At 42.2% G+C, this 14,844-nt stretch overlaps 1 protein-coding gene across 1 annotated transcript in view; it reads left to right on the top strand.

The window, feature by feature from the left end:
* LOC139733240 (cysteine-rich motor neuron 1 protein-like) overlaps positions 1-14,844 on the top strand; it is a 105,180-nt gene that overhangs the window by 76,828 nt on the left and 13,508 nt on the right. Inside the window, exons 3-9 of the mRNA XM_071644079.1 lie at positions 720-968; positions 3,723-3,843; positions 4,446-4,567; positions 9,650-9,964; positions 10,561-10,680; positions 13,399-13,629; positions 14,307-14,576. Of these exons, the coding sequence (XP_071500180.1) occupies positions 720-968; positions 3,723-3,843; positions 4,446-4,567; positions 9,650-9,964; positions 10,561-10,680; positions 13,399-13,629; positions 14,307-14,576 (1,428 nt within the window). The remainder of the gene's footprint in view (positions 1-719; positions 969-3,722; positions 3,844-4,445; positions 4,568-9,649; positions 9,965-10,560; positions 10,681-13,398; positions 13,630-14,306; positions 14,577-14,844) is intronic.

The following is a 14,844-nucleotide window of genomic DNA, read 5'->3' as shown; positions in this document are numbered from 1 at the left end:
TGGAACTCCTCGTGGAGAGAAAAAGAAAGAGAGGGAGACAGACAGTAAGAGAGAGAAATAATTGCTAGTGATTGATGCTAATGATGATTTCATATGCTAGGTTGATGTCTTTTTAGTTGGCTCAGTGGTCAAGATATCTCATTAGAGAACTTGATCTGTGATGCGCAGATTGAGAGAGAAAATGCAATGCCATGCATAAGACTTGTTGCTTGATACAGCATGCTGTCCGATTAGGTCTTGCATAAATGACAATTATCAGGTCAAATTGACCGAGAAAATGTCATGGCTTCTGTAAATACCGATTGGTAAATTTTGTGTCATTCTCGAAATAGACATGTCCGTGTTTGCCCTCTGAGATCTGAAGTATTACCTTTTTTTTGAATGAAAGGTGTGTCATGTTTTGCAACTCTGATATCACATCTGTACAGTTATGTAGTGAGTACTTTTCTCAATAGGCTAGCATTGTTGTCTCTGCACTATCTAAACCTGCTGAGTTCCTTCGTTGGGATACCCAGATCAGCTTTTCAGATAGCAAGGATTGCATGGGGTAAATCAATGTCAGATGACAGCAAGCGATACACTATGTTTGTTCATCTATGATACACTTAATATTGCCATTAATCATCACAGCGTCCTCCATTTTCCTCCTCAATTATCTCTTATACCGTGAGCCAAAGTGATCGCATGCCCAACATCCCTTCCTTGTTAACCCCACACAGAGCCAACGCCGGCGGACTGCTCCCAGGCGCGGTGCGACATCGTCTTCGACATCCAGTGCCCGTCGGACAGCCTGAAGATCCAGGCGCGGCGAGTGGCTGGCGAGTGCTGTCCCCAGCCGCCGGAGTGCCAGTGCAACATGGCCGTGTGCCACAGCATCCCCTGCCCCGAGGGCTATGAGTACCACCAGCTCCGGGCAGGCAACGGACAGCCAGGATCCTGCTGTGACACATTTGAGTGCAGGCCAAACTGTGAGTCTAGTCTCAAGTCCAGACATTCTTCATTTTATTGTTGGAAATCTCTCTTGCAAACCTTCTGAAAAGTTAGCAAATACAATGTAAAGCGATAGTTGATACACACACACACACACACGCACACACACGGTCAAATTATATATCAAATTTCAAACTTTTCAAACTCTTGTCCTCATTTTGATATCCACTCAAGTCACTGATTTATCATTACGAAAGGTAATATGGATGACTGATAACGTGTCACATTTTTCATACTTTATAGTCAACAAAATAAGTTACAAAGAAATTAATGAAGCAAAGTAGTCCACCTACACGCATCTCGATACATTGAACTCTTCCAAATCGTCCTAACAAGTGACGCACAAGTCCCACCCAAGTCCCGGCGATCCCCCATCACTCGTCTCGTTACTCAGGTTCATTATTCGCCGGAGAGAGAGAGAGCCCCAATCCCCTTCCAACCGATCTCCTGAAATCACCCTCTGCTGTCGTTCCTCCACCGCTCCTTCCCTCCCGCCCCAAAGGATGCACTTTCCTCCCTCCTTCCCTCCCATCTCCGGTCTCTCTACATCATTATTCCTCGTCCAGAGTTTTTGTGTCCATCCCTGTCCCCGCGACGTGTCTTTTATCATCTTAATCTGTTTTCCAGGCACATCCAGTGCATCAACTTCTCTTTCTGTATTTATTTCATCAATTTTCCCCCTTCCCCTCTTTGTCTTGTTGGCTACTTTCCAACAAACTCCATCATGTTCCTGCTAACTGCACTTGTCTGGCACCAGTGTTCTATCTCTCCCTGTAGTGTTTTTCTATTCTCGTCACGGTCCCTTATCCTCAAATGTATGACTTTGTGTATAGAAAATTTGTTACTTGATCATATAGAAAGGCAAACACATTTGTGACACATTAGCTTTGTCTGCAAAATTTGTCCTACTCTCTTTTACTTATTTGTCTAAAGTGCATTTTTTTTTGGGGGGGAGGGGGGATGTCTGCAAAGATCATAACAGGGATAAAAAAAAAAGAACAGAAAGCAACTTGCAGACAAGTTATTCCTTCTTTTAACTTAACAAGTTAGCAAGCCTTAGGGATTTCCTATCATATCATGTCATAGAGTGCATTGTGAAATGATATCTTTGCAATTTTCAGGTTTGTTTCATTTCTTGTGTTTTGTTTCATCCTAGATACAGACTTTATATTTGCAGGCACACCAGGGAATTCAGTTCATTTTCCACAAATGCAGCAGCATTTTCATGCTTTTTCTTCTTGGCAGATGGAGGGGATAGTTGGGATTCTTGTGTATCATGATATCTATTTCTGTCAGACCACCCTTGTACAGTCAAATAGTAAGGTGGTATCAGTTCTGCCTTCCTGTATTAGCCAATTTGCAAACTGCAGTAGGTTTTGAACAAAAACCACCTAGTGACTGCAATCCATCTACTGCAACTATATCCCCCATCCATTGCAGGTTGAGATTTGCCAATTCAGTGCTGCTGAACAACTGCCAAAATACATGTCCCACATTGTCACAGTCAATTGAGAATCATCCCAACATGTTTTATTGAGTCTGTGCTTCAACTGAAATTATTTATAAAAAGAGAGCACTTTATCACACAAAAAAAGAAAAGAACCCCCTGAGTATTTTTTCTTGCACACAGTTTAAACTTGTAGTGTAAAATGCACTTCTGTAGTCATTCAAGAACAATACATATCAAGTTATGACATAAAACAACCTGTACTGAATTTGACCTTCTTCAGTTTTTATACACAATGAACAAACAATGTCATTGAAACATAATGATTAATTCCCTAATTCAAGACTGATGCAACAAGTTTGATTTTAAAAACTAAACTACCATACCGTTGGCCAAATGAAAACTATTGATATTAATGAATGCTACCACCAACACTGGAACCATTGAATCTCTACTGTAATGATTTGTGACGAGGGAAATATGGGAGGAGGTTATTCCGACAGATTTCATGGCGGGTTTAATTCAGTTGACTCCTCAGTCACTCATGTGCGGGTTACTGCCCTCGCGATCGACGGACGATGTCACGCGGCAGGGGCAGCCCTGGAAATTACACATTGCTATTTTCGCCTGCCGTTGAGCCATTGATTGATTGAACCTGGGCAAATAGTCATGTTGCTCGCCCATCACCTTGGCTCTCTCCCAGTATTTGCACGCTCGGCACCCAAATGAAGAGTTTCTGGCGGCAGGATCAATCAGAAAGGGTGTACTCCTATTTGAACATGCTTGCCTTTAAAGGAACCAGTCATGCGAATTCTGGTGGCAATAGGAACATGCATTTTTGACAGTATTTGCTCTCATAGAAACCAGATATAATGTGATGCCATTCAGCAATGTGGAGGCATGTCCAAAATCAGGAGTGAGGAAACTTGAAACCAAGGCAGCATTTCATGAAACTTGTCAGTCACTGACAACTGTTTTAAGCTACTGACATCCTTGCATCTGATTGGCTAGGAGCAAATTTGACAGTTAAAACACTTCATAAAATGCCCCCCCCCCCTCGAGTGAAACGATGAAAGATTCTCAGATGTATTATTTGTTGACTAGCTTAACATTAATGAATTTTGATAACTCTTACACACACTATAAATGTGATTTGTATTACTTATAATTAAAAACTGGAAAGTTTTTTTTCAAACCTCAGTATTCAGATGCCAGGAGGTTACTATCCAGATTCTATTTCATTTTCCATTTCTTTTGTTTGTTCATTTGTTTGTTTATCTAATAGTGAATGTGACCAACTGCCATGGCGTGGTGTGTCCAGAGACTAACGTCCAGATGTGTCCGGCGGACTCCAAGGCGGTGATGGGAGGAATGTCGACAGACGGATGCTGCATCCTACCCAGCAAGTTAGTGTCTTGGCCCCTGACAAACCCCCGTGACCACACACGCACACATACACAAAGCTAGAGCCATTTGATGCCTTGCCGCTGGATCTCCTTACGACTGTTGTTCAAAACAATGTTGTGATTCCGAGCAGAACACCCAGTCAGACTCCATTTCGTTTGTTAGCGATGATTGTTCCATGTCGCCCCTGTACTTACCTATGGTGGAACCCTCATGAGAGAGTCTACAAATTTTATGTATAGATGGCATATATGTCCAGAAAATCACTCAACTTCTTCAGCTATGGGATTTATGGTTGGAAAACTTGAATTCTGTCTTAAACATCATTACATTTTCTGTTATAGCACTTCAGTGCTTTGTAAACTTAATAACCAAAATATATTGAGAGATACTCCATGATCTTGTATTTGTCTAATCAAATTTAATGTAATATAACCTACAAACATATTTTCTCTTTTCCTTCCCCCTCCCTCTTCCCCCACACCATCCCGTCCCCATTTCCCTTTCCTTTATCTTCCCCTCCCTCTCTTCTTGACCCCGCCCCCATCCTACCCCCCCCCCCCCCCCCCCCCACCACCACCAATTCCTTGTGGTACCTCTGCAGGTGCACCTGTGCCCTGGAGCGCTGCGCGATACCGCTCTGCACGGACGGCTACTCCCCGCGGAGGATCGCCAGTGGCAGCATGGAGCCGGGGTCCTGCTGCGACGTCTACGAGTGTGTCATCGGTGAGTTTGCCTCCCTCTATGGCAGAGGTAGTAATCCCTCGCTTTGTGAAGATCTTATGTGTTCTTACAAAGTGAGACATTGGCCATATCGGCACTTAAACTGGGAGAACAATATGGAAGCAATTCATGATGGAAGTATTGTATCACTGGTTGCAATCCAGTGTGTGTCAGAGATTAAAACTCCTCCAATGAAAGTACCTAGGTGGGTGAAGCCAGAGCTGCACACCAACCCATTTTTTCTACTGGTCGGACCTGTCTGTAGGACCAGTAGGTACCCAATTTTTCTATTTTTTACTGGTCCGACTGTGATTTTTGCCGGTTAGGGACCGTCGGACCAGTGCCAGTGTGCAGCGTTGGTGAAGCACACGAGAAGAACAAGAGGATATTCAAGAAATGCTTCCATCGGGGGGGATACATTGTGACCCAAGATATGATGCGGCTGAAATTAAGTTCTATCCATCTCATGACAGAACTTGAGGTCAGTGTGGAGGACGTCCAAAAGCAGAGTGTGCTATTAATCCATAAAATGTTTGCACGGGGACATGGAGAGCATGGCTGTCACGGCCATGCATACTTGCATTTGCAAATATGTTGTCGACACTGGGGGGAAAAAAAAGGACTGAAGGAAAAGATGGCATGGACTCTGCTGTTCTCTTAGCCATCTGCTATTTCTCTATGACACTCAAGACTTAATTGTTGGGGGGGGGGGTGGAGGAGGATCCTTCTATAATCAAACAAGTTGGGATTACAGTTTCAAACTCAAACAAACGGGTCACAATATTGACAAGACGGTTCTCTGTCCCACCTTCATTTATTACCATGCCTTAATTGCCACTTTTTAAGTTTTATCCCACTTTCAATCTACGTAATCTTGATATTAATGTAGGATCAAATACTAAAATATGCAACATTTGGGTTTAGGATTGCGAACACCCAATTATGCTGTGCTCTCAAAGGTCTTACGACCTCTTTTGTGTGTGACCTGTGGCATTGTAATTGACCTATTACAATTGATCGGTGTCAACACACCATGTTATCACCTCAAGTCTGGGTGTTCTTGTTTACATCTCTTGTTAGGTAGTTAAATTGCATGTATAAACCTTCTTTCTTTTTTTTTTTGGGTGGGGGTTGGAAAGGGGTTTTTGGATTGTGGAATTTCCACATAGCATTGTCTCATTTACATTATGAGTATTAATAGCATGTGTGTCCAGTGACTCATGATAGGTTTGCCTTCACATGGAAACTATGCTAACTGGAGTCAGTAGACTCGCTGAGTGTGTGTGTAAACACACGATTGGAGATGTGTGATAAGAAAGCCACGTCCTTCCATTGCTTCAAAACCCTGCTCGCAGTCATCCCCGTCTTCCATTTTAGTGTCTGCGCTGACTTTAAAAGGAGGCATCACTCGTAGTGAAAGATTTGTATCTGCTCGTACGTAATCATACTGCTGCAAATAATTTTGAGGATGCTGTTTACAGCATGAAATGATAGTCAGATCACCACAGGAATATGTTGTCAACACTCATGATGAAACATCCTTCAGTTTTTTCAAACAGATCAGTTTGACTAATTCTAATGATGCAGATGTGGGGGGGGGGGGGTGGGGCATAAAGTAGAAGGATAGTGAACAACATGCATGGATGATAGGAGTAGATATAAGGTAGATACCTGAGATGGTTGATGCTATGGAAATTTCCTTGGCCATTTAATACAGATGCACAGTCGGCTTTTAAAGGTACAGTTTGTATGTAGTGCTTGACGTTAGGGGCATATGTCAAAACGAATGATGCGACAGCAGACTTGTTTACCGTGGTAATACTTGCAAAAGGCAGCAAGAAAAGGAGCGAGTATTGTGAGTGTCCTGAAGAGGGATATCAGGGTGTTTCCTGTGCACAGAGATATGGAGTTATGACCTTTCAGCCTTGCGAACATGTAATGTCATCGAGTGTGTAGGATGCATTTATTCATATGCCTCAGGTGAACATGGTATGGGCAAAAGAAGACAAAATGTCACAGGCAGGCCAGTGGAATTCTGCTTCAATGGAGAGATTGTATTTGTCAGTTGGTGGTTTGTTTGTTTGCTTAGTGGTTTTTATGTATCCTGCTTTTAGTTATGTGTTTTGCTGTGGTGGACTAAGAATTTGTTTTTTGTTTTTTGTTTTTTGGTTTTTTTTTCCAGGAGGAATCCTATAGGACATAATGCAGTCTTTGTATCAGTGATTTGTGTGGGTGGGTGGATGGATGGATAGATAGATAGATAGATAGATAGATAGATAGATAGATAGATAGATAGACAGATGTGATAGGTAGATGGATAGATGCTTCACCTTTCTATAAAGTAAATTAGCTTGTAATCAAACCCCTGTAGTGATGTATGTCATAGGGAGACATAGATGAAGATACGTTTCTTGATAGCAGACATGGAACACCATGGGTGGTATGTCTTCTATGGTATCTTCAAACAGTCAGGGATAGGATGAAAGATTTGCTGTGGGTGCATTTCAGAGGACTCAAATAATGTATTCCTGACAATAACTGATCCTGTAGACGTAGGAATGAGTGATTTCCTTCAAACTATAAGTCATGTGACTAAACGGCTTTAGAAATTGAACCGCTCAGTCTGTCATCTCATGATTTCTCATGATCCAGTGAAGATTTGTAGTACCGTGTTCCTTTCGTTCATTGACCTGGCAGCCTTCCATCATTTAAGATAGTATGTGTATGATATACCACTGTGTTAAAGATTTTATCGTACAGGTACGTGACCTGCGATCTTTGACCGAGTTTTTCCACATTAGTCATCCTAGAACGATATGAGAGGAGTGGCATGAATTTGAGATCACAATGGGAATACTTTCAGCAATTAGATATTCATACTTACATCGTCCCAGGGGATTTTAGTGATGTCTATTTCATAGTTTCTTGCCATTTGCTTCCCCGTGGCCATCCCCAGATGCAAATATTTACCCGGTGGTTCAAAAGGATGTGAAAAACCCACACACAGATTCCACTCTGAAGAGTGCAATCTTTCCCCTCTTGCCTTGGTCTTGCAGTTGCTCAGACCAAGAGTGAGCACTCATAAAGGCTCCCCGTGGATTTGTCGATTTGCAGAGTGTCTGTTTGTATTTGAAGCAAAAGTAAATCTTGATGTGATTATTGAATCTCATTTTTTTTTCCCTTTCCTCTCTTTCTCTCTCTCTCCCTGTCTCTTTCTATTCAGCTGCTATTTTTATGTATTGATCAATTATGCAGTTAGCTATAAATATGCTATAGAATTCTATTTTTATTCTTGATGATTTTTTCTTTCCTGTGTTGAAATAATCTGCCAAAAGGCATTTTTGTTGCAACATGTCAAGTGAGCGGGTCTGGCGGTGAATTGGAGCTCGTAAGGAAACAGAAATGATCTTGTATAGAGTTAAGAGAAGGAAAAAAAAAGGGGGTTACTCTTTGAAAATCATATGTGTCTGTCAAATTATCTTCATTTCTGTTCTTTTCAAATGTATCTTTCCTACGTTTTCCCAGCCATCAACTTTGATCCTTTCTTTCCAGCCAAGTGATTGTGTGCTTTTCACTTGATGCAAAAGTTTATCACAGTCATATGTTCAAAAGACTCCTGTTTTCTCAAGACAACATTCTTGCTAGAGTACTTTGTATGAGATGATACTTTTGTGATGAAGTATCTGTTCCTGGCAAAACGGCACGTGGAGGGATGTTTGTGTGATTGGTTAGTGTTTGTTTGTTGGTTGGTTTTTATTCCAAGGCAGGTGATTTCATGCTTGGTTCTGTGGAACACTGCTTCATTGTGGAGTTCTGTTTCATATTCTCAACACCATCAGAAGTTAATATTTTGTCTCATCTGCGGGGAACGATAAGGAAAGCAGAACGAGGGTAATCGGTCATTGGAGTTAGTACCCTGTCAACGTGTTCACCTGTGTTGCCTACCAGTAAGCCTGTCAGTAGGATGCTGGCGGAGGCGTTTGTGCCATGGAACGGTGGAAAAGATGAGATTGTGCTGAGGGATTTGTCACGTGCTAACTGGGTCAATGGGGGCAGGGCGGTGCAGAGGGTCTAGTCTGGTTGCAGAATATCCCATCAGTAAAAGGAAATCTTCACTTTTTTTTTGATGGCTCGCTGGTTGCTTGGTCCGTTGTGGATCTGTGAAAGGATAGAACTAAATAACTGTTAGCAAAAGTGTTTATTACGCTGTCACGTTTGTCAAATGTGCGAGTGATGAGCTAGACATCCTGTATTAGATTTCTGTGAGCAGTTTGTCATTCCAAAAGGAAAAAAAAGATTACTTGAACTTGATAATATATTATTACTTGCAGATGGCTTAGTAATGTATTCATGAGGTGCGATAGAATTTACAAGGTGGAGTCAGTGAGTGACAAGTCGTCTGTCAATGTTGAGTTGATGGGACGTTACATGAAGATAATGGCCAAGTCATATGACACCATGTTGTAGCTATCAAGAAAATTTGAGTAGAAAGTTCGTCTGCCAAAATTGTTACAATGTAAATAGTTTACAATCTGCAGATGGATTGTATAATCAGACAGTAGTTCCTGTTCAGTCTGAGGTAATTTGTGAAATGGCATAATTGTGGGAGGAACAAAATTGATTGTTCTCTTGATGCTGCAATGCAATCAAGACGGTGCCACATTGTATTTTAGAATAATAATCAAAGGTGTAAGCAAAGATTGCAAAGACACATAACTGAGAGTGATCTTTGTGTTGTAATAGTAAAGATCTTACCATACCCTCCTCTTCCTCCTCCTCCTCATCTTCCTCGTTCTTTTCCTTAACCACCTCTCCCTCTTGCATCCGTAGTGTCCTCCTCCTCATGCTCCTCCTCTACCTCCACTATCTCCTTATTCTTTTCCTCCTCTTCCATTCATGTTCCTTCCCTCCCTCTCCATTTTTCCTCAACAACCTCCTCTTTCTTTCCACCCCCCTCCTCCTCCTCCTCCTCCTCCTCCTCCTCCTCCTCCTCTACCACCCCTATTGCTTACACATTTTGTCTCTAAACAATAAAGCATGATGTTGAAAACTTTTCTCCCCTTTTTTTACTGTCCATCTGTCCAGGCATGGTGACCGATGGATGTACCCACAACGGCCACACCTATGCGGACGAGGAGGCGTGGAGCGACGGCCACTGCATGACGTGCCGCTGCGAGGCGGGTTGGGCGCACTGCATTAAGCAGCAGGACTGCAACGCTGAGGAGACCCAGCTCTGTCTCACCAGCCAGGGCATCAAGACTCCCGGGGAGCGCTGGGACGAGAACGACTGCACCATGTGCGAGTGCGTGGGCGGGAACGCCGCCTGCATGACTTCCAGCTGCGTGGTCAAGTGCCTCAACCCCCGTAAAGTGGACGGGATCTGCTGTCCAGTCTGTGACAGTAAGTGAACAAGGAGAGAGGTGCATCTTTAATGATGGTCACTTTCCCTCCTCATTAAATATCTCCTCAAAAAGTTTACACATTTGTAAATCCCAGAACAAGCCCATTAAGATTGCAGTGTTTTAAAGTATTACTGCCTTATATTTACCTTTCTTTATCTTGCCACGTTTCCTGCCCAAGCACTTGAGAAAAAAAAAAAAATGAAAGGAAATGGAGATAAAATGTGGTGATATTATAATCATAACCACCTATACCACCTTTAGTTTTGATTTCATTTATGATCTTCTGAGACTCTTGAACTGCAGTCACATTTCAGTTCATGCTTTCATCCACATTTGAATGCATTTCCTTCATTTGCTTTTTTTACTTGTGCGTTGCTAGTTATTTTTTGTTTTACACCATAGTCCACCCCTCTTTCTTTTATATCACAGTCTAAAACATTCACCTCTTTAATCTTATAACAACACACACTCTTGTTGGCTGTATCAGTCACGAATATTTCAGAAAAAAAGATACAACTTTGTCTTGTGTTTTTTTTTTTCTTTTTAATTTGACTACTTCCTTTTTCTTTTGCTTTCCCCAATTACCGTCAACAGCTGTGACCAACTTTATCACCATGAATCCCGTCGGATGTCCGCCGTTCAACTGCACGCTGCACTGTTCCCATGGTTACGTTCGGGATGACAACGACTGTCACGTATGCCAGTGTCTGCCAGGTAGGGCTCAGTGTGAGGTCGTTCTGCGGGGTCATGGGATGAAGAGAGAAAGAAAAAAAAAGAGGCAATATGCCCCAGTTCTATCTCTCCGTCATGTCTATCTCATGATCTACATTATCCTCTTCATTTTTTTTTCCGGATCTGTAGGTGATGATGATTCATGAGAGAAGATAGACGTGACATTCCACAAAGCAAGCAACGAAAAAAAAAAAGGCATCAAATTTGGGATAGTTACACTGAGGGAGATTTTGAATTGATTGAATTGAAAAGGTGTTTGAATACATTAAAAATACACACAATATAAAGCGTAGTAGTAGAAATCATCCTCTTTGATTATGTTGTGTGATTAAACACTTTACTCACTCTTTATTCCAAAGCAAGCTATGCAGTCATTTAAGCTTCTTGATGAGCTCATTTAAGATAGTCATCAGTCGGATGAAGGGTAATGTGTAACAAGAGCAGTTCAGTGGAATGGCATGATATGTACATGAATACTTATGTGAACATTATGCTGTGCTTACAAGCTTTGGTTTCCTTTTGTTGATGGTTAAACATAGTGAGCATGGCTTTTGTCAACAACCACAGAATTCTGTTTTTATCCCATGTACCTATAGACCGTTTCAATTTCGATGGCCTATTCACCTACCGCCGCTAGCGGCGCTATAACGGCCGCCATAACTGGGGGCCAACGGGGGCTCCCGGCGAGCTAGCTACCCAGCGAGTCGCACTTGCAGCTAGCAGCCCAGCGTACCCATCGCGCATAGTTAGCCGGGCGCGGCCGCATGCGCCGGCGGCGGCCGCTGGGTCGGCGACCGCCGCGCTAAAATTGTGATTGTTTTACTCACTGTGGAAAAGTCATTCAGCGGCATTTAATGCCTTTCTTTTGGACAAATTGAGTAATTCAGGCATATCGATCTAAAATGAAAGCTTCAAAGGATCAGAAAAAGAACACATATTGTGCAGTTGTTTGGGTGCACAAATAACAGGCGAAAAACCGGAAATGGAAGCTGCACGTCAGTGTGTGAAATTCAGACACTACTGACGCATGATGAATATATACACTTAAGTGAAACACAGCGGTATAAAAAATGCACAGATTTTCGAAACAAACTTTGGCCTATGCCTAATAGATTCTCTATTTGATATAGGCTAAATCACTGCATATTCAAATTCGTTAAATAAAGTTGTTCATTAGAAGACAAGTTCAGATCAAAGATTTTGATAATTCATTAATTATCTTTCTTCTTTTTTAAATGCTTGGTGCAATACTTAAAAAAGTTAGAATACACTTCCTGGCTACTAGTATACTACATGACAAACATTTTAAAGCCTACACTACAGCCAAATGAATGTTTCAAGATGTGTAAAAAAATCTTATATTGTAAATTTTTACTTCTTCACTAAGCGTTCAGCATTAAATTGACCATATTCAATTTGGGCCTGGAACTCTGAATTTGAATTAATTTTTGATATAGTGATACTTATAGATATTAAACTGCCATGAATTGTGGCAAACATCCGTTTCATAAGCATAATTGATATTAAGAAAGTTTGATTTGAAAATCACTTTTGTAGATTATAATTTTAGGCGTTAGCGCGATGTTAAATGCAAGGTTACTTAGACCTTATAAACAGTAGAATTTTTGGTTGTTGACATCAGGAGACGTAAATTAACTTCTTAAGTTTATACGGCTTAAAGAAACGCCTAGATTTGCCTTCAGTGCGGTTTACTTAGTTAGACTTGCCGGAAGTTAGTGACAACCGAAAATGATATAGGATGTAGCTATAGGGTTCTAGAAGTCAATAGGTCTAGACGGGTCTAGATCTAGTCTGGACTGTTGGCTAGAATTCTAGACAAGATCTAAAAAACGTTAGAGAGACTCTACCCCGCTGGTCCGAGAAAAGGCAAAAGCCTAAAAAGGTTTAAGTTAATTGATATTATTAGTTGCTGTGATAGCGCCATATCTACTATCTAGCTCAAGATTCTGATTCATTATTTGTATTTAATTATATCAGTCAACTGCTCAACAGTCTATGCTTACTATCTAGACGTCCGTCTGCGCCTAGCCATAGTTCTCCCCAGGTGTTTTTATCCTCTTACACAAATGTGAATAGATCTATAAGGGGCTTACACGCGAGTACCCAGGTCATCGCAAAAGAAATAGAGTCTACAAACACTCACGGATCGTACCGATATTTACCTTAAAGTTCAAGTTTTGGCTACAGCCGTACATGCCATCTACCCATTCGCTCATAGTCGGTATAAGTTGTTTAATTTTATTAATTAGCTAACGAAAAAAAAAAGTAGACTCTATAGTTGTCACAAATCCAGATGCGTCGATCCCTGCCAGCGCCAGAGATAGCTAGCTGGCCGGCTGGTGCCGGGTGGTAAAAGCACTGGTTGCCGCTGGCACCCTTGCCACGCACGCACGGCGCTTGCCGACCCGGCCTGGTTGGCCCCCAGTTATGGCGTCGCCTTAAGAGGGCGCACTTCCATGAACAGTCACTTGAATCGGTCTATACCGCATTCAGAAATGTGAAATCCTTTTATTGTAATATTACTGTGTAGTATGTTCCCAACCTAATAAGGTTTGAGTACGAGTAATGGGGGGGGGGGGGATGATGGAGAATTGTGTTGTTGTTGTGTTTTTTGAGGGGATGAGTGTCCAATGAATTTTGAGCAAAAAACTTCTGTTTGTCACTTTTTCCGCACACCAGAAATAGATACACCATCAGCTTCATCAGCTGCAACTGTTGCAACTCTTCCAACCACACGCGCAACAGTGACAATGGCATCTGGGAAAATGCAGCCAACAACGACGCCGTCGAGGTCAAGATCGACCACAGCACCCTGGGTGGTGGTCTGCCCGTTGATAGACTGCGCCACCACGTGCTACAACGGCTTCAAGACGGACGAGAGTGGCTGCTTCACCTGTGAATGCAGAACAGGTAATGGCTGCCAGTGATTTGGCATGCTCATTTGCTGAGAATTGTGAGCTCGGGTAAACCACACTTGAATTTCCAGTGGTAATTATCAAAGTGGATATAGCCATTCATGGGACTATAAGTGGATTTGTCCTTACTTGTGTATGCACATCAATTTTAGCTATGTCCAAGTATTATTATTGCATACATTTTGGAGGTTTTGTTTTGGATGATTTTAGCAAAGGTTAAGTGAACCTAATTTCTGTATTCCCTGATGTATCCACGAGACATTGTAATTCTATCATCATGTTGCTTGGAACATGAGATCTTGTAGTATAGAACTGCAGAAGTGATAAATAGTTGTGATTTGACAGCTGTGAAGTGTCCCATCATTGAGATCAGTCTGTTGATTTTTTGTTTGTTTATTTGTTTGTTGCTTTGTTTTTGTGGGAGAGATCTTGTTCTTACAATATGTACTCGTAATTTGGTCTTGTTCTTGTGATTTTGCCAACACCAAACATGTCCCTTTAAACAATGATAAAGAAATATTTCCTCTAGAGATCTGTGATTTAACTGCAACAATGACATGAAATTCTGCAGATGCCAGTGAATAATATATGCTTTCACATTCCTCCAAGAGGCATATTTGTCAATATCTACCCCCTTCCCCTTCCACTAACCCCTCCACTCCTCCCCCACAGAATCCCCAGACTGCCCAGACATGTCGGGGTGCCAGCGAGACTGCGCCTACGGCTACCGGCAGGACGAGCACGGCTGCGACACCTGCCGGTGCCAGACCTGCAAGCCCATGGACTCCTGCACCAAGTCCTGCCTCTACGGCTACCAGACCAGCCGGCACGGCTGCCTCAAGTGCAAGTGCAACAAGTGCCCGTCGCTGTCCGACTGCAAGAAGTCCTGCCCCCACGGCTTTGAGGTCAACGACCGCGGGTGCCAGATCTGCAAGTGTCAAGGTAATGGCGCAGTTATTTGCATCACCAGGGGCGGAGAGCCAAAGGGTGACATTGAATACATGTTCCAAGCAGCTTCTTATACCCTAGACACCTGCTCGTTATCTGCGTAGCATTATCTGCATGCACACTGGATCATTCTATTTGTAAAGAGCAGATCATTTCTGGAGGTGACTGTTCAGATTTTCCTTGTTTGTATCACTCTTATTTGTACCCAGAGTTTTGAATACCATCACTTTACAAATATGATTGAAGCAATGACTACATGTGC

The sequence above is a fragment of the Diadema antillarum genome, unplaced genomic scaffold (assembly GCF_040938485.1).
Source record: "Diadema antillarum isolate AM-2024a unplaced genomic scaffold, OU_Dant_1.0 seq00000463_RagTag, whole genome shotgun sequence".
NCBI classification, from domain to species: domain Eukaryota; kingdom Metazoa; phylum Echinodermata; class Echinoidea; order Diadematoida; family Diadematidae; genus Diadema; species Diadema antillarum.
Note: the sequence above shows the minus strand (reverse complement) of the source record. Positions and strands in the feature narration are given on the sequence as shown.